The following is a 21,479-nucleotide window of genomic DNA, read 5'->3' as shown; positions in this document are numbered from 1 at the left end:
TGGCACTACAGCCCCAGTGGGCCTGGGCCTACCTTCATGAACTTCTCCGTTCACTTCGGTTTTTCTAGATCTTACAGAATCGGCAGGACTCCTTGGGCGGGTGATCAGCTCGTCGCAAGGCCTCTACCTGTAGACAAACACAGAAAAACAGACACACAAATTAAACATCCATGCCCTGAGCGGGATTCGAACCCACGATCCCGGTTTCAAAGCGAGCGAAGACGGTGCATGCCCTAGACCGCTCGGCTACCGTGACCGGCCCACTTCCGTTCCACACCTGTAAATACATTATCTACCAAAAATAATGCCGGGATTTCAAACTCTTGCGACTCAGGAGCAAAAACAAATATGGCGATGCCGTTACTTGCAGTATGATGGTAAACTCGGAACAGTTTCACCGACACAAGTTGCGCGCGCATCTCAGCTGTGATTAACGGACAGCGCGAACAATACAATATATACTGTAGAGGAAAACATAATTTCACATCTGTGAACGTGTCATAGTGTATCATCATTAGTCTGTCTGTCCTACTGTATCATTCCGTTTTTCCCAAACGACCTGTCGTAGAAAAACCGGCAAACACTTCTACTCTTGGGATGATTTCCCAGAGACAATTACTACTTTTGCTGCTACGCGCGTGGGTTCGAGTCCAGACTAATTCATGTCCTCTTCCTTCCTTCCTACGAAAGGCATTGGGGTCGTGTGAACAACAAGAACATGAAGTTCTTTTGTTTTGGAGTAACTATAATATCGAATGGCCGCGCCAAATCTCAAGAGGTTAGTCGCTGGCTTCCCACCGCGGCGGCCCGGGTTCAGTCCCGGGGGCAGGTTTTCTCCGAGTACTTCGGTTTCCTTTGCCAATCTTCATTCCACCAAATTCTCCATCATCATAATCATCCAGGGCAGGCTACAATGGGCCAATCAGTGGCCGCCGTGCCGAGTGGACCCAGTTGGTCTCCACCCCTCATTAAGAGAATTAAAAAAGAAACATGAGATCGGGTCGCCGTTACATTGCTTTATGGGGCGGTGTGTAACAAGGAATATTTTCGGGAAATGGAATATAGGTTTTTCTTTACGCAATTGATGACTGCTTCATTTTCATTATTGGTGCATCACCTATCGTTCTGCCCTATATAATCGCTGCGGTTCAGAATGCGTCCATAAATAAACGAAGAATCGACCATCTAAGCAATTGATTATTCGAGTATTCGTTTCATATTTTGGTACCTGGAAATTTACATTGCAATTACTGTGTCTCGTGTGGTGAAGCGTGTTTCCATATACCCTGTCCATTTCCACGAAGCATTTCGCGAAATAGCATGCTACTTTGTGTCGCATAATTTTGCTGTGGAAGTAGTAATATAATAATTAAATGATTGCAAGGGCGAGGGTATACCAAGGAAACTGACAACTGCAATGCAACCGCAATTTCCGAGAATTGTTATCAGCCTGAGTTGAACACATGTTACTGAATGGAGCAGCGTAAATTTGAAGAAAATGAGTTGCAGTTTCTTCAATTTGCGCTGCTCATTTAAGTAACGTGTGTTCAACTCAGGCTGATACAACTTCTCGGAAATTGCGGTTGCCAGTTTCCTTGGTGTTCCTTTACCCTAAGAGGAAATGCTTGAAGAAACCAAATGTTCTTGAAACATAATATGAAATGAATCCTGAGAAGAGTCTTATGGACTTTTCACAAGCTTAATAAAAGAGTTTTAAAAATAAAGGTAGTGCACTCCTTGTAACAGGCCGTGCAGAGAAAACCGGCTCACAGATGGCGGTGAGGTTGTCAGACTTACGCGCCGGCCACCCTTTACCCCAAGGAAGATTCCTGGTACTCATTTCTGTTAGAGGCTGAGTCGAGCCCAGGGTCACAGTGCGACTGGAAAGATTAGGTCAATTGAAAAATCCAATGACGTCATCAGGAATCGAACCTGCCACCTTCCGACTTGTAACATAACTTGTAAAGACTGTTTACTGAATATTACTAGGACGATAAAATGGCGGTCAGATGAGTGGTGTATTTAACACGCGTGATATAGATGGCTAAGCTATCCCTGTAACAGGCTGCGAAGGTGCATAGGTTTGTTGGAAATCGAGGATCTCACATTTTCTAGAATATCGGCTCACAGATGGCGGTGAGGTTATCAGCCTTACGCCCCGGATGCTCTTTAACCCCTAGGAAGATTCCTGGTACTCATTTCTATTTGAGGCTGAGTCGGCTGTAGGGACATATTGAAGCTGGAAGGGTTAGGTTAATTTAAAAATCCTATGACCTTATCGGAAATCGAATCCGCGACCTTCTGGCTTGTAGCATAGTGCCTCAACCAGCTACGCTACCGCGTGCCCCTTAATGAGAGTCATGTAAAGTAATTAACTAACTGATGTGAATTTTTAAAATGTTTTCCGCGTCTCAAGTGCGCCCCGATTGCGTATCACTACTTCATAGGAGGGCAAGGTACGTGAGAAGCACATAAATGTTTGTGGTGAAGACCCAGGCTGTCTCTGGAATACAAAGCGAGAGTATTCACCGTTGACAGGGACACAGACCTAACCTTCAAACTCCTTATAAAAGAAAAGTTTGAGGACTACGCCATGAAGACGCATGGGGAAGTGGATGTATACATCCATATTTTCTTGACCTCGGCCCTAACTCGAGGTGAGTGGTCAGCTTCACGCCCCTGACGCTTTACCCTCGGGGGAAGAGCCCCCGATACCCATTGGCTAGGAAGTTGGGTTGACCCCAGAGCCAATCTGGACGACGTGAAAAAGAAAAAAATTCTTGCCCCCATCGGGACTCGAACTCTGACTCCTCGGTTGCCCAATCCTTTTTTTTAATTCGCTTAGTGGGGGAGTGGAATCAAACTGGGTCCACTCGGTACGGCGGCCACTGATTGGTTTATTGTAGCCTGCCCCCGGTGATTATGATGATGGAGAATTTGGTGCAATGAAGATTGGCAAGGGAAACCGAAGCACTCAGAGAAAACCTGTCCCAGAGCCACTTTGTCCACCACGAATCCCACTTGATCAGACCCGGGATCGAACCCGGGCCGCCGCGGTAAGAAGCCAGCCACTAACCGCTTGAGCTATGGCGCGGCTTTTTGTCCAGCCCATAGCCAGTCTCTATACTGACTGCGCTGTCCCGGCTCCTGCTGTGTATGGGGGGTGAATGTTTAAATCCACATTTCTTTACCTCGGCACTAACTTGAGGTGAGTGGTCAGCTTCACGCCCTTGCCGCTTTACCCCCGGGGAAAGTGCTCCCGGCTCCTATTGGATAGGGGACTGAGCGGGTCCCAGATTCGGTCTGGACGACGTTGAGAAGAGAAAATTGTTGATCCTACCGGGACTCGAACTCCAAACCCTCGGTCGTCTAGTCCGTAGTCAGTCGCTATACCGACTACGCGATTCCGGCTCCTATTAGATACTGTACATGACCAGGGCCGCAGACGCTTAAGGTCTTGTCGACTGGCTACTCGAAATTGAAAATGACCGACAAGTGCCTGGACCTTGCACTTATTCTATGGTCACACCTTCCTTGATCAATGTAGCATTGATCCATGTTAAGATATTAATTAACTTCTGTATTTGTACCACCACCTTCTCGTCTGCTTCTCGGTAGAAAGAAATTGGGAGTCACCGTGGATCTTGGAGGCAGAAAGACGCATTGAATACGGAGGGTGGGATCGGGGGTACAAATTAAACAATACCCCAAAATTAAAAGAAAATATTAACACTATAGTGATTATAATATTGTGACATGTTGCGCAACGTAGGACCCCCTACCTCCCCAGCGGCACGTGGCGGTAACGTAGCGCTCTCGTTACTACTTGTCGCGCTACGCAGGACACCACTCCCCCCCCCCGGCGGCGGTGACGTGCCGAGCGGAACCGAAGCGGGCCGAATCCCAGCGCACTGGTCGCTATGCAACGCGGATAAACAGTGGTTGCGATAGACGACCCTAGCAACAGCGAACGGAATAAAAGCCGGCTGAGCAGCAAGTGTGTGTCAGTGTGGTATCAACAGTTCTCAAGGCAGCTACCTACGAGTTAGTTCCGAGAGAGTTCCGAGTTAGCCAGCAACCAGTCAGTTGTATTCTGGCATTTGCAGTGTAGTATTTGTGATACTGCAGATAGCAGTAATTGTGAATCTGTAATTTGGGTGATTGTAAGAGTGAATGTGAAATAAAATTCGCTATATCAAATACGGCGTGAAATTATTTGTCGCGTTACCTACACAACACGTGACAACTGGTGTCAGAAGTGGTATTATGAACTTGAACACGCCTCAAAGAATTATACTACCGCACGATGGAAATGGAAACAATTTTTGAACTCCTAGAGGCGATACTAGACGCTGATAGAAAGTCCCGGCGAGAACAGATGGCCGCCATGCTAGAAAATATAAGCACAAGCCACATGGAGATGGTGTCCGCATTTAAATCAAAGATAGAGGGAGAGACGATAGCCTGCCGAGAAACGATGGAGGCACGGCTAGAAGAGGAAAAGCCGGCCACAGTGGACATGAAACCTGCGGCGGCACAACAAGAAGAGGTCCCCATAGTGATACCGGTCGGAGTGACGATGGCCTGCCAAGAGATGGAGGCACGTCCAGAAGAAGAAGAAGAGCCAGCCTCAGTGGACATGAGACCTGAAGCGGCAGAATTACGAGAGGTACCCATAGAAGACGCCGAATTAATACCGGTCAGAGAACCGAAGAATGAAAGGCGTAGGGACCGAAACAAGCGACAAAAGAAAATTTCGACACGGGAAAATTGCGGACCCCAGAATAAATTGGCCGTCGTTCGCAGGAAGGTGTTCCGCCATGCAACAGTGGCATGGCGTCGAAGGAAAATCGTCAGAAGAACTTGGACCCGAGGAGACCATGAATCCCTGATGAAGTTGGCTGCCGTCTGCAGGAAGATATCCCGTTGCGCGACAGTGGCACGACGTTGGAGAAATGCCTCCAAGAAGGAAACTCCGCAGGGAGCCTTCGGATACCGGAGAAAGGACTTGGCTCCACGGTCCCGTGCCAGCAAGTGGCGGGAAGTCCAGAAGGAACAACGACATCAGCGAGTGAAAACAACGCATCAATAGCTGTTACGTCGACATAAGGAACCTCCGAAGAAAGAAATAATCAAGGATTGGACCTTGTGGAGGGGACGACCCCCTCCCAAACGGAAAAAGAGACTTCAAGCTGAGGAGGAACCGGTAATGTAGAAGAACCGGCCTCCCCAGAGAGAGTTAAAGTGTCATGGGAGAAAGCGATGGATGAATGGGATACGACTGGATCTTCTGGCAAGCTGAAAGGAAACCGCTCGAGACGAGTTGGTCTTAAGAATGGAGCGGTTGTAACGGCCGGAGAACAGATGCTGCAAGAACAGTCTCCGAAGCAAAGGAACGGGGATGCACCGTTAGGCTATTCGGGACGAACAGCCTTAAGGAGGGAGCAGTGTGACATGTTGCGCAACGTAGGACCGCTACCTCCCCAGCGGCACGTGGCGGTAACGTAGCGCTCTCGTTACTACTTCTCGCGCTACGCAGGACACCACTCCCCCCCCCCGGCGGCGGTGACGTGCCGAGCGGAACCGAAGCGGGCCGAATCCCAGCGCACTGGTCGCTATGCAACGCGGATAAACAGTGGTTGCGATAGACGACCCTAGCAACAGCGAACGGAATAAAAGCCGGCTGAGCAGCAAGTGTGTGTCAGTGTGGTATCAACAGTTCTCAAGGCAGCTACCTACGAGTTAGTTCCGAGAGAGTTCCGAGATAGCCAGCAACCAGTCAGTTGTATTCTGACATTTGCAGTGTAGTATTTGTGATACTGCAGATAGCAGTAATTGTGAATCTGTAATTTGGGTGATTGTAAGTGCGAATGTGAAATAAAATTCGCTATATCAAATACGGCGTGAAGTTATTTGTCGCGTTATACACCAAACACGTGACAATATATTGTAACATGTCTGCTGTGAGACGCGATAAGGTTAAATTGCGTGAGCCTTCGGATCGGAACGAATTCTTTCATTGGACGTTTATCTTTACACTTACACGTACACTTATTCATAATTTCAGTACCACAATTACTGCTTCTGCTATAAGCGAAACCAAAATGAAGTCTGATTACCACTGACTGATCTCTTCGCAGGTCTAACACAAACTGAACTCATCTGTTGTTGAAGCTGGAGTTTTATAACCTCATCTAAGACGTTGTTAGGCAACAAACCCTCTGCTCTTCTTTCATCTCCTGGGAAAGGCTTTTGTTTTTTATTATTATTTATTTAAACTGCAAATGGGGGTTTTTTCCCGGTGGCTGTGGTACTACAATAAGACACAACACAAATACACACATCACACAAAATAACACACCACACTCAAACAAAACACATCACACAACAGAGGACACACTTGCACACAGTAAATACAATGAAAATACACTTACAGCTATAACAAATACAATTACAACTGCAAATCTATAAATTAATATTAATAAAAGAATGAGTGTACTATACACTAAACAGTAATAGTACTGGAATGTGTAATGTCAGGTTCTGATGCGTCCACATTTCACAATGACTTTCCCTTTATCCCACTTCTCTTCACTTCACTGCCTTTTCGGGTGATTTCTCCTATACCTTCACTTCACCTTATTTATTGTTTTCCTAACCCTTTCCTAATATTACTTGATTTACAGGAGAGAGTCCCTAAAGCATCTGCAGGTAAGTGGTTCCAAAGCTGGATGGTCCTATTTACAAAGGAATATTTTCCGATACTTGCTTTTGCTTTCTGCTCCTAACCAGCGTCTTTAATGGTGCGCTGTTGCCTAGCAACGCGCAATAACATTCGTCCACCAAGACACATCTTCCATTGTTGCACGTTTACTCTGTTTACCGAGCCGCCTCCTAGAAACGCTTCGAGCAAATCCGTTACAATATTAACTCTAATTTTAAGTTATGTAGAGGGGAACAAAAATAAATGAGGAAAGACTTTCTTTATGACAGCTGCTCTCTCTGTCTAATATATTCTTATCCTCGTGGATGACTCAGACAAAAGAGAAAGGAGGAAGGAATGTTATTATCATGTTGAAAGTAATCTTGTGCAATTTAAAGGAACCTTCATTAGACAATTTTCGCGACATCTAAGTTAATTAAGATCTCATTTTATTTTGTCGCCCGCTCCCTAAATTCAAACGGGCGCGTAATTATGAGGAATGGGAACACCACGAGCTGTGCGTTTAAATTCTAAATGTCGAGTCACGATGTTGTAAGCTTTAGTTTCGTAAAGGTGTCTGAATTACTCCGTGTACCTCCTGTTTGCTCGAAACAAACAACTTAAGTCATCTCACCTTTTGTACGCCACGAATCGACCAGAGTTAGTTGCATTGAAGCCGACATAGCCGAAGTGATCGGCTAGTTGTTTATCAATTGGTTCGCTGCAAGCCCGGTGGAATACGCGTTACGCAAGTTGAACCGAGGGATTCCGCTACGTAGCTCCTATAGTTATACATCTGCCTTAGAGAGACTAAGATTGCACCCTCTGAGTCTGCGTAGATATCTTCTTGATGCACTTTTCTTCATTCAGGTTTATCGTGACCTTAAATCCTGCTCCTCCCTTCTGGATAATGCTAGTCTTCGTGTTCCTACTTGTCATGTTCGAGACTTCTCTACTTTTAGCGTTCGTCCCTCAAAAAGACATTGTCCCTCTTCTCGGTGCGCCCTTGCTACCAACGTGGTGGGTAAAGATCTTGACATATTTGCAGACGGAGCGGTTTCTCTGAATTATATTTTACAAGCATGTACCAAACCTTTTACGGTGCTAATGGATTAGTGTTTTCATTAACTACAAATGTATGTACCTCGGCTAACGTTAATTTTCTTATGTAATTGGTTTTAATTTATTGACTTGTTATAAATTTTATCACTCTCAGTTGTCTTATATTAGTATTTAGTTACTAACAGTATTAGCAACACTCGTTACTGATTCATAAATGTATGTGTATATTTAAGTCTTCTTTAGCNGGTAAGTACTACGCCATGATGGTGTATGGGGGAATGGATGTATAAATACAGATTTTTTTGACCTCGGCATTAGTTGGAGGTGAGTGGTTAGCTTGAAGCCCCTGCNCTGTACCTTATATACTCGTGCTAACTTCGTAATTGGCCACTGTGCTATTAAGTTATTGCACGTAAATAAAAATGAATTGAATTATTATTATTATTATTATTATTATTGTTATTATTAAGGTAAGTACTACGTCGTGATGGTGTATGGGGGAATGGATGTATAAATACAGATTTTTTTGACCTCGGCATTAGTTGGAGGTGAGTGGTTAGCTTGAAGCCCCTGCCGCTTTATCCCCGGGGAAAGAACCCCCGGTACCCATTGGATAGGAGGTTGCATGGACCCCAGTGTCCGTCTGAACGATGTGGAGAAAAGAAAATTCTTGACCCTACCGGGACTCGAACTCCAACCCCTCCGTAGCCAGTCGCTATACCGACTAAGCTATTGTTACCATTCAGTTAAGATCCATCTGTTTCCTCGTCTGCTGTCTAAAAACATGAACCATAATTTTGCCTGTAGTTTTGTATGACTGTGAAACTTTGTCTCTGACGTTGTGGGAAGAACATACAGGAGGCATTTGAGAACAGGGGGCTGAGGAGAATATTTGGATCGCAGAGGGATGAAATGTTACGAGACTGGCGATAATTGCATGATGGGGACAATGTGTGGGTAAGTCCATGTAGTAGCATGGGAAGAACAGGAATGCATTTCAGGTTTCGGGGGCAAGCCAGAAGAAAAGAGACAAATACGAAGACTTAGATGTAGGTGGGAGGATAATATTAAAATGGATCTTAGAGAAGTGGACTTGTTTAATCTGCCCCAGGATGAGGACAAGTGAAATGCTCAACGAATTTTCGGGTTCCATAAAATGTTGGGAAGTTCTTGAGTAGGTAAGCAACTTGCAGCTTCTCAAGGACTCAGCTCCATAGTTAGTTAGTGAGTTAGTCGGAAGGAAGATGTCGTTGTCTAATCAGAGTACTTTAGTATTATTCCTGCTTTGTCCCGTGGGACTGGACAATCAACGAGTATCATCAACAGGGTAGCTAGTCACAAGGCCGACATTTGAACCCATGCCCTCTGAAATACGAGGCATGAATGCTGCATGCTTGACAGCAACATTCAATCTAATTTTTGAATGCTGTATATTCCAACATTTCGGAGGAACATGTCGCCTCGATCTTCAGAGTCGAAGAATAAGCCGTGCAGAGCTCCACCTGCTTCCCACTTCTTGTTGGTTTCTAGCTTCACTTATTCTTCAATCCTAAAGATGGAAGCGACATATTCCTCAGAAGCGTCGGTTGAATTACAACGGACTACAGACAAACAAATTCTGTGTCCTGTAGTCAGTAAGCGAACTATACCGACCGAGCGACCGTCGCTTGTGGGTGAAGTTAGTGTCAACTTTTGCAGATAGAGTGTGTCACGTGGTCAGCGCAACGAATCCCCACGGCCGTTCATTTCGGTTTTCTAGAACGGAGCCGCTATTTCCTTGAAATAACTCCTCAATTATCCTCACGAGGCTGAGTGAACCAAGTTCCAGACCCACTACTTATCAGAAAATCTGGTAGCGCCGGGAATCGCACCCGAACCTCTGGATCCGTAGCCAGGAACTCTGACCACTAGACCACAGAGGTGGATATCCCAGAAGACAGAAATATCGTAGCCACCTCTGTGAGAACCGGAAATCCTACACGGGTTTAGAATTTGCATGAGAAATATAGGGCTCGTATGGCTCCTTTAGCCTTTCCTTTCTGGTAGTACACACCGTAGATATGCTGACCCACCTGGGGACGAACGTCTGTGACACTCGGTAACTGCATGAAACTGATTTATTGCCACTTCCTTACATTTCAGAATGGGAAATGGAACGGCCTCATTGCAGACCTTGTCAACCGGAAGACGGATATGGTAATGACGTCTCTCATGATAAATTCGGAAAGGGAAGCGGTAGTGGACTTCACAGTGCCCTTCATGGAGACAGGTATCGCCATCTTGGTCGCAAAGAGGACTGGTATCATCTCTCCAACAGCGTTCCTAGGTACGTAATTTTCTTCAGATATTAGTCTCTTAATGTTATAAGCCGGGAAGGTCGCGGATTCAATTCCCGATGATGTCCCTGGCTTTTTTAATTGACATGATCCTTCCAACCGCACTATGCGGCCGGCGCTTAAGGCTGACAACCTCACTGCCATCTGTGATCTTGAAAAGGTGGGAGCCTCGACGTCTCACAACCCTATGGACCTCCATGGCCTATTCCAGGGATAGCTTTACATTTACTTTACTCTGTTAATGGGACTATGTTTAAACAGCATAAAGACTAATTTTCTGAAGAAAATATGATAATTCAGCAAGGAAGGTCGTTATAACACAGAAGGAATAGAGGCGAGCTGAAAGGCCGTCATTCGAACCCCGAAAGGTATGAGATTATTCAGTTCTTCACTGTGTTTAGACCGGTTTTGTGACCTACCCAGCCTCCTACCCGATGGGTTTTTGGGCTCTTTCCCCTTAGGATAAAACTGTCGTGGCGTGAAGATGACCACTCACTTCTATGTAGTGCCGAGGTGAAAAATTGTGGAGCTATACCTCTACTCCCCCACTCGTCTTCATAGCGTTAGGTACAGAGACAACTTGACCTGTATTTTAGTGCCAAACTCGAACACTGGGTATCAACCTGTTTCAGTCTAACCTCCTTCAACTTCACATCTCTTCTTTGCAAGACCGAAAGTTAATAAGTTAGTTTAATTAGTTTTATTGACATTTAAATATTTCGTTGTTAAAGACGTTTAATTCTCATTTCATGGTTTCTTGTTTTTGTAGGAACTAATTCAGTTTTGAAGAAAGCAGTCTTCTTGGATGTGGCGCCGTGTACATGTGGTGTTAACCGACGTTTCGAAGCAACGTATCTCCTCCATTTATCCTGAAGATGGAGGCGATACGTTCCTCCGAAACGTCGGTTAACGCCACATCTACACGGTGCAACATCAAAAAAAGACTGCTTTCTTCATAGTCACCGCCGTGAAAACCTCAAATCTTACATAATTCAATTTTGCTTAACCCTATCCCAGTGTCACTTTGTCCACCACAAATCCCACATTACCAGACCTGGAAACGGACCCCGGCCACCGTTTTGGGAAATCGGAGACGAACTGTCTGATGTATAGCGCCCCCACCCACGCACAAACATAATTCAGAATATATTTTTTTTTTTAATTTCATTGTAATTAATAACACAAACATTCCAGACATCCTGACGAAAGCGCACTTAGGTACCATACTGAGGCCGCTCCATAGCTCAAGCGGTTAGTCGCTGGCTTCCCACCGCGGCGGCCCGGGTTCGATCCGGGGTCTGGTCAAGTGGGATTTGTGGTGGACAAAATGACGCTGGGGTAGGTTTTCTCCGAGTACTTCGGTTTCCCCTGCCAATCTTCATTCTACCAGTTGCTCCACAGTCACCCTCACCTATTATCTTGGACTGGTACAATAGGCCAGAAGTGGCCGCGGTACAAGGGACTTAGTCCCACCCCACTAGCAATAAAAAAATAGCTACCATACTCCCTAAAACAGGTTTATTTACATTGTTGCATGCCATGTGTAGGTTATTGACAATTAATGGCTACGAAATGAACATTTGTAAACTATTCCAGCACTGAAATCATGCCGCCCAAGGCAGCCACGTGGTTTGCCTGTGACGTATTCTTGGCCATTGTTTTATAACTCGCAAACGTCCTTCTCATGGAATATCCTAAGTTCCACACATACTTTGTCCGTACCATTATGTCAAGTGATCATGATTTAATTATGTGATGCAGGAGAATATTTCAGTTTTTATTCTGGATTACTGGGCTTCTGGACTTTGACCTACGCTCAGTACTCTAAAGATCACAATATTTCTGGAACTGGAACTGGAACTGTCTTCATCGTCAGGAGAAAGAGCGGGGAACACCTTCTGTGGTGCCGTAGTAAGAGATAACCTCAATCTCTAGACACAGGTTAACCCTTTGTAACAAAACCAACAGAGTATATGCCTCCTACTCCATACCTGAGAACGGAAACAGATCCGGCCTCCGAAACGTTGTGTTCTTTAGAATACAAGAAGATGGACAAAATCCAGTCACACAGCAATCCCGAGTGTTAATCTTGGTCATCAGAATCCTTTAGAACCTAATAAGTTTCTATTGCTTCTAGAACCTTTCGATACTGCATCTTGGATGTTGGTGGGCGTTGTAGCGATACAGGCAGCCACATTCACCATCTTCCTATTCGAATGGCTTAGTCCATCAGGATTTGACATGAAGGTAAGTACAACTTCTTAATGTTAGTCCTTCATTTTCCGCGGTTTAAGCTTGATATATGGCTTCAGGTAACTTGGTCTCTGACATTAAGGGAGGAACACAGACTGAGGGTGTTTGAGAACAGGGTGTTGAGGAGAATATTTGGACCGAAGAGAGATGAAGTGACAGGAGTTTGCAGAAAACTGCATAATGAGGAGCTTCATAATTTGTACTCTTTCCAAGTATAATTAGAATGATCAAGTCAAGGAGGATGAGATGGGCAGGGCATGTAGCACGAATGGGGGAAAAGAGGGATGCATGTAGGATGTTGGTGAGAAAGCCAGAAGGAAAAAGACGACTACGGAGACCAAGACGTAGGTGAGTGGATCTTAGAGAGATAGGATGGGATGGTATAGATTGGATTGATCCGGCTCAGGACAGGGACCAGTGGAGTTCTCTTGTGAACGCGGTAATGAACCTTCTGGTTCCATAAAATGGTGGGAAGTTCTTGAGTAGCTGCACAACTGGTGGCTTATCAAGAAGGACTGAGCTCTATGAGTGAGTGAGTGTCCCTTTATTAATTTTACAATAAAACGATGACATTGTGACATATGGGCTGTTTCCATAACAACAGAGGAATGTCCGTAAACATTCCAACGACAACGAATACAGGCAACAATAGAAGAACTGCCGTTTCTATGCGACAGCCTATAAACACCATCTCCCGTTAAGAGTGACGAAAATAGAGGGGAGATTATGTTTTGTATGTGGCGCGGGCCATGTCAACTCACCGAACAGTAAGACGTATCTTGCCAGGTAAAGAAGATGCAAACGCGCATGCTTAACAAGAGAAGACGGTATTTTCTATGGGGTCTGTGCAGAGGAGTTATCTTGAAGACGATCGGTGCTACAAGTCAGACAATTCTCGGCAGGAGATAGCCAAGGGAAGCTTGTAGTAGAAGAAGAATTAGAAGTCGGCCAGTGAAGACTTAGCGTGTGAATTCCAGACTTTATGTGTGCTACAGTGTAGTGATATCTGTCGTGGGACGGGACAGTTAAACTTCCTGTGTTAAAATACGTTGTCAGAGAACGGATTGAGAAAACTTTGCAGAGGAATAGCCATTGTTTAGATTTGTTACCTAGCAGCGACTAGTGTAAGCAAATATAGAATACTTTATTCATGTGTTATAATTAGAGTAATCTTGAAAGTGTTAAAGTTAATTGTAGTTACTACCTGTAAGTGGTCAAAAAATCCAGTTACCAATCCGAACCCCGTCTTTACTCACTGATTCATGTTACAGTCTTGTAGCCTAAACGTTGAAAAATAGGTTCGAGACTTAAGCTCCAGGAATGTACAGTACCTCTAAACAATCCAGTTTATAATGAATTTGATTTAAACTTTTTCGACATACAACCCAATTAAAGGGACGCACCAGGTCCTAAGACTGAGGCACAACTTATGTTCATATATCCTCCTGTTTTTACCTGTTTTTGAGTATATATCGTTAAGTGTTGAAGTGAAAGAAAACTCTTGGTCAGAAATCATAAGTGTCTGTAAAAAATGCAACCTTAAATTGTAAAAAACCTTGTTTGTTTCTTGTCCAGCAATTATACAGTCATCACATACAACTTCACATGTTCTCAGAATCTGCTTAACTCTTCAGAGCATAATATTCATGAAAAGAATATTTTAAATTCAGCACCTGCCTTGTGTAAAATACACTTCATCCCCATTAGTGAGATCCCTTTGTTAAGGTTGTGTAAGGAAATAAATTAAAAACCTATATCAAAGAAACTTCCTCACTCCACTGTTTATTCTGAGAATCCTAAGGAACACATAAATGTAATTTGTGGGCAAAATGCGCTTTCTGGATATAAAACAAGTGGTAAATATAGCTAGCTCTCTTCTTTAAAGCGTTACATTTCTCATTGGCTTGGTTTTGAAAAGGCAGACATTCATTATGTACTGCTGGCAGTGTGAAATATTTATCAAACATATAAACTCAGAAGAAGGTGCTTTTAAATATGGCAAGCAAGACTAAGAACACATATCTCCGTGCTTGACACCTCCAATTCTTTTGGAGATAATGGGTTCTAAGTTGAAGACGAACTCACAAGATAGTAATAGGCTTTAAGTTAAGTCTTGCAATATGTACATTACTGTTCAGAAACCTCAGTATTAATCTTCACATAAACTGTTTGTTTATTAAAAAGTACTTTTAGAATTTTATAAAAGTGTGGCTGTCCCTGTGCTCAATTAAACACAATACCATGAAGACATATATGGGAGTGGCACTAGATGGACGTGACTAGTCAGATTCATGCCCCTGGCTACTTTGCCCTCGTGGAAAGAGCCCCCGGTACCCATTGGATAGGAGGTTGCAAATATTTTTAAAAATATTTTTAAAAATATTTACAGATTGAACTTGTATGAGGGAAGGAGAGGCAAATGAGATCCCTTGAGGAATCTATGACTGTGATTGAAATTATGTTAAACATGGAAGACTGGTCTTAGCAATTTGCCGTTGTGGATGACTAGTGAGTCCAGTTCTTCATTATCATTGAAAAACAGCGCTTTCTGAACCATAGCCTTCCCTAGAAGATGCTGCCAGATTGAATTTGGTTTTTATTCCTTTGAAATTTGTGACAAATACATATTCTTAAACACATTCAGTAGATAACAAAGTAAACTTATACATGTGAACACACATGCTCATGTTAGTGAAGTAAATGATGATAAATTGTTTCCAGCATTTTTCCCTTTCACAGTATGCATTCTTCTCTGTTATTTGTTTCTTTCATAATATAATTTTTCTACATTCCGAACTGCTGCCGCTATTATAATATTCAGAAGCAACAGGCCTAAATTTCTTACAACATAGTATATTTTAGAAAAACAAAATATTATAACCAAGTGAAGAAATTAATTTCAGATTAAACAAAATGTCTTGCATTTCCTTAAATACATAATAAACTAAAACATTACAAGACTCATGTCCATGATGTTCTGACTCTGGTATTGGACTGATGACCTCACTAGCCACACCTAAATGTGGTCTCACTTCTGGACACACCTAAAGAAAGAGCTATCTATACTTCAGGCCAGTTAGTTACTGCCAAAGAAACACATATATTGTTGAAGTTTAATGTTGTGTTTTAACGAACTTGTGGAGGATTCATGTAATTTTGCATATGTAGACCTGTATATTTAGCAAAGTAAATTTACTTGCTCCGTGTACCTTTTGAACCTGAATATGGAAGCTTTAAATTCCTCCAAAATAACGGTAAACTTCTACCAGATTATAAGGCAGTAAGTATTTGTGATTAAAGATAAAGTAAAGGTATCCCTGTAACATGCCGTGAAGGCCCATAGGGTTGTGAGACATGAGGGTCCCACATTATCTAGAGAATCGGCTCAAAGATGGCAGTAAGGTTGCTCATTTCTGTTAGAGGCTAAGTCGACCCCAGGGACATAGTGAGGCTGGAATGATTAGATCAATTGAAAAAATCCAATGACCTCATTGGGACTTGAACCCGCTACCTTCTGGCTTGTAGCATAGCGCTACCCCGTGCCCTATCTGATATAATGACGATAATTAAATGAGAAGATATTTTCTGTACTAACAACATATCACATTATATACTCACATTACTATTCACAGAAATTATAAGAATATGAAAAAATGCAGAGGTTAAAAAACTGTTTTGGCTTAAAACTTAAATACACAGAACTCTGAAGCGGTAAGAGGTATCATAATTAATTTAAAAAGTTAGTTGTCTTCTGTCTGCCGTCACTAAACGTTTTGAAAATAAATACGATTGCGTTAAGACAATTTATGATGACAAAGCAATCGCAGTGTAGCCTATAGCTTTTAAACACGTGTACTGCAATGAAACATATGGGTCACGGTTCTCTACTGTCTCGATACAACAATATTGAATTAACTTGAGGTGCATGTAGAGCTCTGAGCCCTCTATTGGAAAATGGATGAATCATTGCTCACTTCACACTACTATAGATTTGTAGCAGGCTTTAATTGCAGAGGGAATAAAGGATGCTGATTGTCGTCTGTCGTCTTTCTCATTAGAGAGGTGTAGATGAATCTTTTTGTTTAGTACGAGTACACACATACACAAAGAAACAACAAATTAAAAGCCGCGAAAGTGATGACTTCCTCAACCCCGAAATCATATTCACATTTGGCGTCCGTTTTGTTAGTTAACCTTTCCGCCATTAGAGTCGTACTCATACTGACTCGGTCATTGTTATTATTGCAGGATATAACTGAAAGGTGCAGACAAAATTTGGGCACCGGTTTTACATATCAAAACATGAAAAATTGTTCACTCACATACGAGTGGTGCGTGTTTGACTATATCCATAAGCGGTTTGGTTTCAGGTCACGGTGGTAGCCCCTTAACTCGATCTAATTGGAACCGCATTCGATTGTTTCAGCAAGTCTCTCCGTCCCCGAACCATCGGTTCTCCCTCTTCCGCACTTACTGGCTTGTATGGGCTGTCTTGTTCCAGGCGGCCGTCCATGTTGATTCCCCGCGGGGATTTACCGCAAGGTGAGTACGAGGTCACATTGACACGTGCTGTCCCTTTCAACTCCTAACAATAATAAATACACTCAGTCAATTAACCATGTGGTAACAAACCCCAACGGCTCAATACCGCTAGTACCAAATTCGGCCTTTGGCCACAATGCTGAGTCATTTTCATGCAATTCCCATTTTCAAACCTGTGTTCTCACTGAAAACTATTCACCAAACTAACTAATTAACTAAACAACTAAAAAACCCATCTATCAAAATCCTTTTTTTAAGCTAACGGTTGCTCAGCTAATCAAGAAATTAACAATAACTATTTGGAGCTGAAATGTTCATCTAGGTGTTCACAAGAGCCTGCCACTGATCCCACACCAAGCTAGATGAATCCAGTCCACTTCCTTTCTATTTCTATAACGTCAAATTTAATATTACTACATTCCCTTCTATGATTAGGTGTTCCAAGTAGTTACTCTCTTTCAGGTAGATATACAATATATTTTATGAATTCTGTTCTCACCCATGAATGCTAAATACCCCGCCCATCTCATCTTCCTTGAGTTGTTCATCCTAATAATGTCTGACGTGGCATGCAAATTATGTACCTCTCATTATGTAGTTTCCTGCAGCCTCCTGTTAATTCCTACTTCTTGAGTATATAAATATTCTCCCCAGCGTCCTCTTCTCAAAAATTCTCATCTCAGAAACTTTCCAAGTTCTTCTCTTAATGTGAGAGACATAATTCGCACCCATGCAGTCTGGCACACAACGCGTAAAGAGATAATATGCAGACTACACCAATACAAGTGTATTTCAAGGCCAAATATATACGGCGTATTACAATGAATGTTAATTAAACCCACTATTCTGGGTTGTTGAAGGCAGTCTTCTTGCATGAGTAAATACTCATAACTATAGAAACTCCATAAGAACTTAATATATGAGGAAAATTCTCTCCAAATATTTCTTAGTTTCGTATTTCAGATAAAATGCCACATATATGTCACATGCTGTCAGATTTAGCAGTTTTTATAAAGGTTGAAATTATTGACACCTAGTAGTTGGGAATGGGGGTTCATGCCCTGAAATTCCATATCACTCTCTCCCACAATATTTGGTGTTGGTGGGTTCTTTGTTGTATCCGTTAGAAGAGAATTGAAAGTAGTGTACTGCAGATTTGTGTGCATGAAATTCTTTATATCATGTGACACCCTGCACCAATGGCCAGTCAGTCAAACATCTTTATGCATGTACATATGGTATAACTTAGAAGTAATGTTTCAGATTTCCAAAAAACCTCAGAATGCTAATAGTGCTTAGGTGCTTTCCAAATGTATATATAATATTTTATTTCGTTCATCTTCAGTTATGCACATCAAATTTTAGTCTTGACTAGCAAAGGAACTATCAGATATCAAGGAGTTACTTCCATGAGACAGGCAGCTCGAAGTTATATGTATATTGTGTAAGAGGCCACAGAAATATTAATTGTTCATGTTTGTGCAAAAATAAAGCAATTATAGTTGTCTTCATAATTTTTCTGACCTTATATTGTAATTATTAATACACAGAAGGAGATAGCTAGCAGTTAGTTTCATATGTTGCTTGTAATGAAAATGTATAAGTTTTACTTGAGAATGTATATGCAAAATTAAGTGACTTTGCATACAGAATATCTACAAGTCATATGTTTTTGGACATTATCCATAATCTTGTCTATTTTTTAAAATACCCTGCTGCTTCTTTTTAAAACACAACGTTTCAGAGACTGGATTCTGTCCCTATCCTCAGGTAAAACCTACTCAGTTGGGTCCAATAGACAGAGCTAGCCCCTATCTCCTGACACCTATGCCAGTTTCAGAAGGGGTTCATAATCCAAGTACAACACAACCATCTGTGAGAGCTAAGAAAATATTCAACTAATGAAGCTAAACATATAAGAGGCTTTACACCAGAGCGTTGTGGTTTAAAAAGAAACAGGATGGTTTTTTAAAAATAGATAAGACAATGGATAATGTCCAAAAACATATTACTTGTAGCAATTTACCATCGTCACAAACTTTTAGATCTTGTGTACAGAATATTCCATGAAAGAATACTACCAACAGAAATGGGTATAATGTGTAATGTAAGAGAACACACAGATTGTGACGACAAATGAACTGATATAGAAATATGTCATAAACTACAAATTACGTAATTATCCTGTTTTATTTGTCTCTTTTTTATTGATTGTCTCTTTTATATGCATTTTAATTTGACGCACTTGATTAATGGAATGAGTAATGAATGAACGTCTTAATGGGAATTTTATTTTATTTTAGTCCGTGATAAATCTTGATAAATTTCTTGATCATTGTTTAATGTGTATTATAAGTATTATAAGTTTACCTCATTTAATTGCAATATTACTGTATTATTGTATAGATACTATGTATTCTAACTTGACTTGTTCCATATCCTATGGTGTCTCACCTGTACTGGATTTACGGAATGTAAATAAATTCAATTCAATTCAATTCAGAATATCTGTTTGGAAATGTAATGTCTGACTCATAATTTCTAACAAGAATACTGTTTCCCCAATTTATGAAGTAAGAATGATATGCTCCATTTTTCTTTCTTATGCTTCCAGATTTATGACCAATGTATGGGCCATGTTTGCTGTGGTGTTCCTTGCCATTTACACTGCCAATTTGGCGGCCTTCATGATAACACGTGAAGAATTCCATGAGTTTTCAGGCCTCGATGATACCAGGGTTGGTAACATAATATTATAATAAATAGTAGAAAGCTGCCACATGTGGAATATACTCGTAATGTGGAATAATATTACAGTGAAGACAACATGCACACACTCGACACTGTAATGAACTGCTAGGCAGACTGTCGGCCGAAGAGACCTTGTAGCCCAGGAGTGATCCCTCAGCTATATTTGTTCCATGTCTTTGGTGATCTGTGGTGTGATTATCCACAAAGACAAAACTGGACTATTCAGTGGTGCCATACAGAATGTTCAGGTGTAAAAAATGAGGTTTGTTTTGTACATGAGGTGATTAAAAACACTAACACAACGTGTTCCTTACTTTTAAAATAATATTGAGAATCATGAAAGGAGAAATGATTTTTCATTCCATATTAAGTACTATGATGGTGCGTGGACTGTATTTGTGTACCTCAATATATTTTTGAACAAAAATATAAATTTTGTTTCAAACTCAAACATACTGATTAGATTTCACACATTTTCTTGCAAACCATAACATTTATATGGTCCAAAGTGTTCATATCAAGTGCTTATTATTCTAAAGTATGCAAGTAGTATCCCATATATGGCAGCTTTTCTCTATGTTTTCCATTATAGCTAACAAAGCAACTGAAGTGTCTGTAATTCTGGCATACATCATAATTATGATGAGACTTTACTTTATTTTTCCAGCTATCGAAACCTTTCAGTCATAAGCCAATGTACAAGTTTGGTACCATCCCTTGGAGCCACACAGACTCCACACTCAGCAAATACTTCAAACCCATGCATGCATACATGAAAAATATGAACCGTTCCACTGTCGCCGGGGGAATAGAAGCCGTACTCAGTGGGTATGTTCACTGTTCAGATTTATTTCAGTAGGGGAAGGGAGATGTGTACTCACTGGATCATACATGGCAAATTGTAACTCAGGGCTAATTACCCACTCACTCCCTCATGGAGCTGAGCCCTTCTTGAAAAGCCACCAATTGTGTAGCTACAAGAACTTGCCAGCATTTTATGGAACCTGAAGATTCATTACTGCATTCACAAGAACCCTCCACTAGTCCCTATCCTGAGCCAGATCAATCAAATCCATGCCATCCCATCCTATCCCTCTAAGATCCCTACTCAGCATTAATTAAATGGAAGAAAATTGTAGGTGAACCCTATTGCTACAATATTCAACTGAAGTCAACCTAGCATCCATTACTGCACAGTCTGTCATTCGACTTTAGCCCACATCAAGAAATAATAATCACCTTATGCTGCATATTGAGTATTGATAGCGTAGTCGGTATAGCAACTAGCTACGGGCTGGATGCCCAAGAGGTTGGAGTTCAAGTTCCGGTAGGTTCAAGAATTTTCTCTTCTCTGCGTTGTCCAGACAAAGTCTGGGATCCAACCAACATCTTATTCAATGGGTATCTGTGGCTTTTTCCCTGGGGATAAAGTGGCCCCGGTGTGCAGCTTACCACTCACCTCCAACTAGTGCCGAGGTCAAGAAAATGTGGATCTATGTGCCCACTCCCCCATACGCCTTCATGGAGTAGTGTTTATTTAGTTTAGCACAAGGACAACTTTACTTTTATTTCTTCATCATTCGACTTCATTCACTGAGCTACATATTTATATATCATCATCATGAGTAATCTGTCAGACGACAGGTCCACAGCCTCTTCCAAAACAGTTCCTCCACTTAATGCGATCTTCTGTTTTTGGGAAGAGACTATCCAGGAAAAGTGATAATGTGGTAGTTTTTCCATTTGCTTTCCACATCGCAGTACAACAGCCGTTCAAACCACTCTGGTCACGCCTGTTGCTATACGAACTTGAACCATCTCGAGCATCATTT

General features: G+C 42.0%; 1 protein-coding gene across 7 annotated transcripts in view; it reads left to right on the top strand.

Annotated features, from left to right (window-relative positions):
- The window catches only part of LOC111872690 (glutamate receptor ionotropic, NMDA 2B), a 567,290-nt gene that overhangs the window by 517,928 nt on the left and 27,883 nt on the right, over positions 1-21,479 (top strand). For all 7 annotated transcript variants that reach the window (XM_033754794.1, XM_033754795.1, XM_033754793.1 and 4 more), the window contains 5 exons: positions 9,908-10,091; positions 12,239-12,348; positions 16,781-16,896; positions 19,511-19,634; positions 20,315-20,475. In XM_033754794.1, coding sequence (XP_033610685.1) covers positions 9,908-10,091; positions 12,239-12,348; positions 16,781-16,896; positions 19,511-19,634; positions 20,315-20,475 — 695 coding nt within the window. The remainder of the gene's footprint in view (positions 1-9,907; positions 10,092-12,238; positions 12,349-16,780; positions 16,897-19,510; positions 19,635-20,314; positions 20,476-21,479) is intronic.

This window comes from Cryptotermes secundus, unplaced genomic scaffold (genome assembly GCF_002891405.2).
Source record: "Cryptotermes secundus unplaced genomic scaffold, Csec_1.0 scaffold143, whole genome shotgun sequence".
In the NCBI taxonomy this organism is placed as follows: domain Eukaryota; kingdom Metazoa; phylum Arthropoda; class Insecta; order Blattodea; family Kalotermitidae; genus Cryptotermes; species Cryptotermes secundus.
This window is presented reverse-complemented; position numbering and strand designations above follow the sequence as displayed.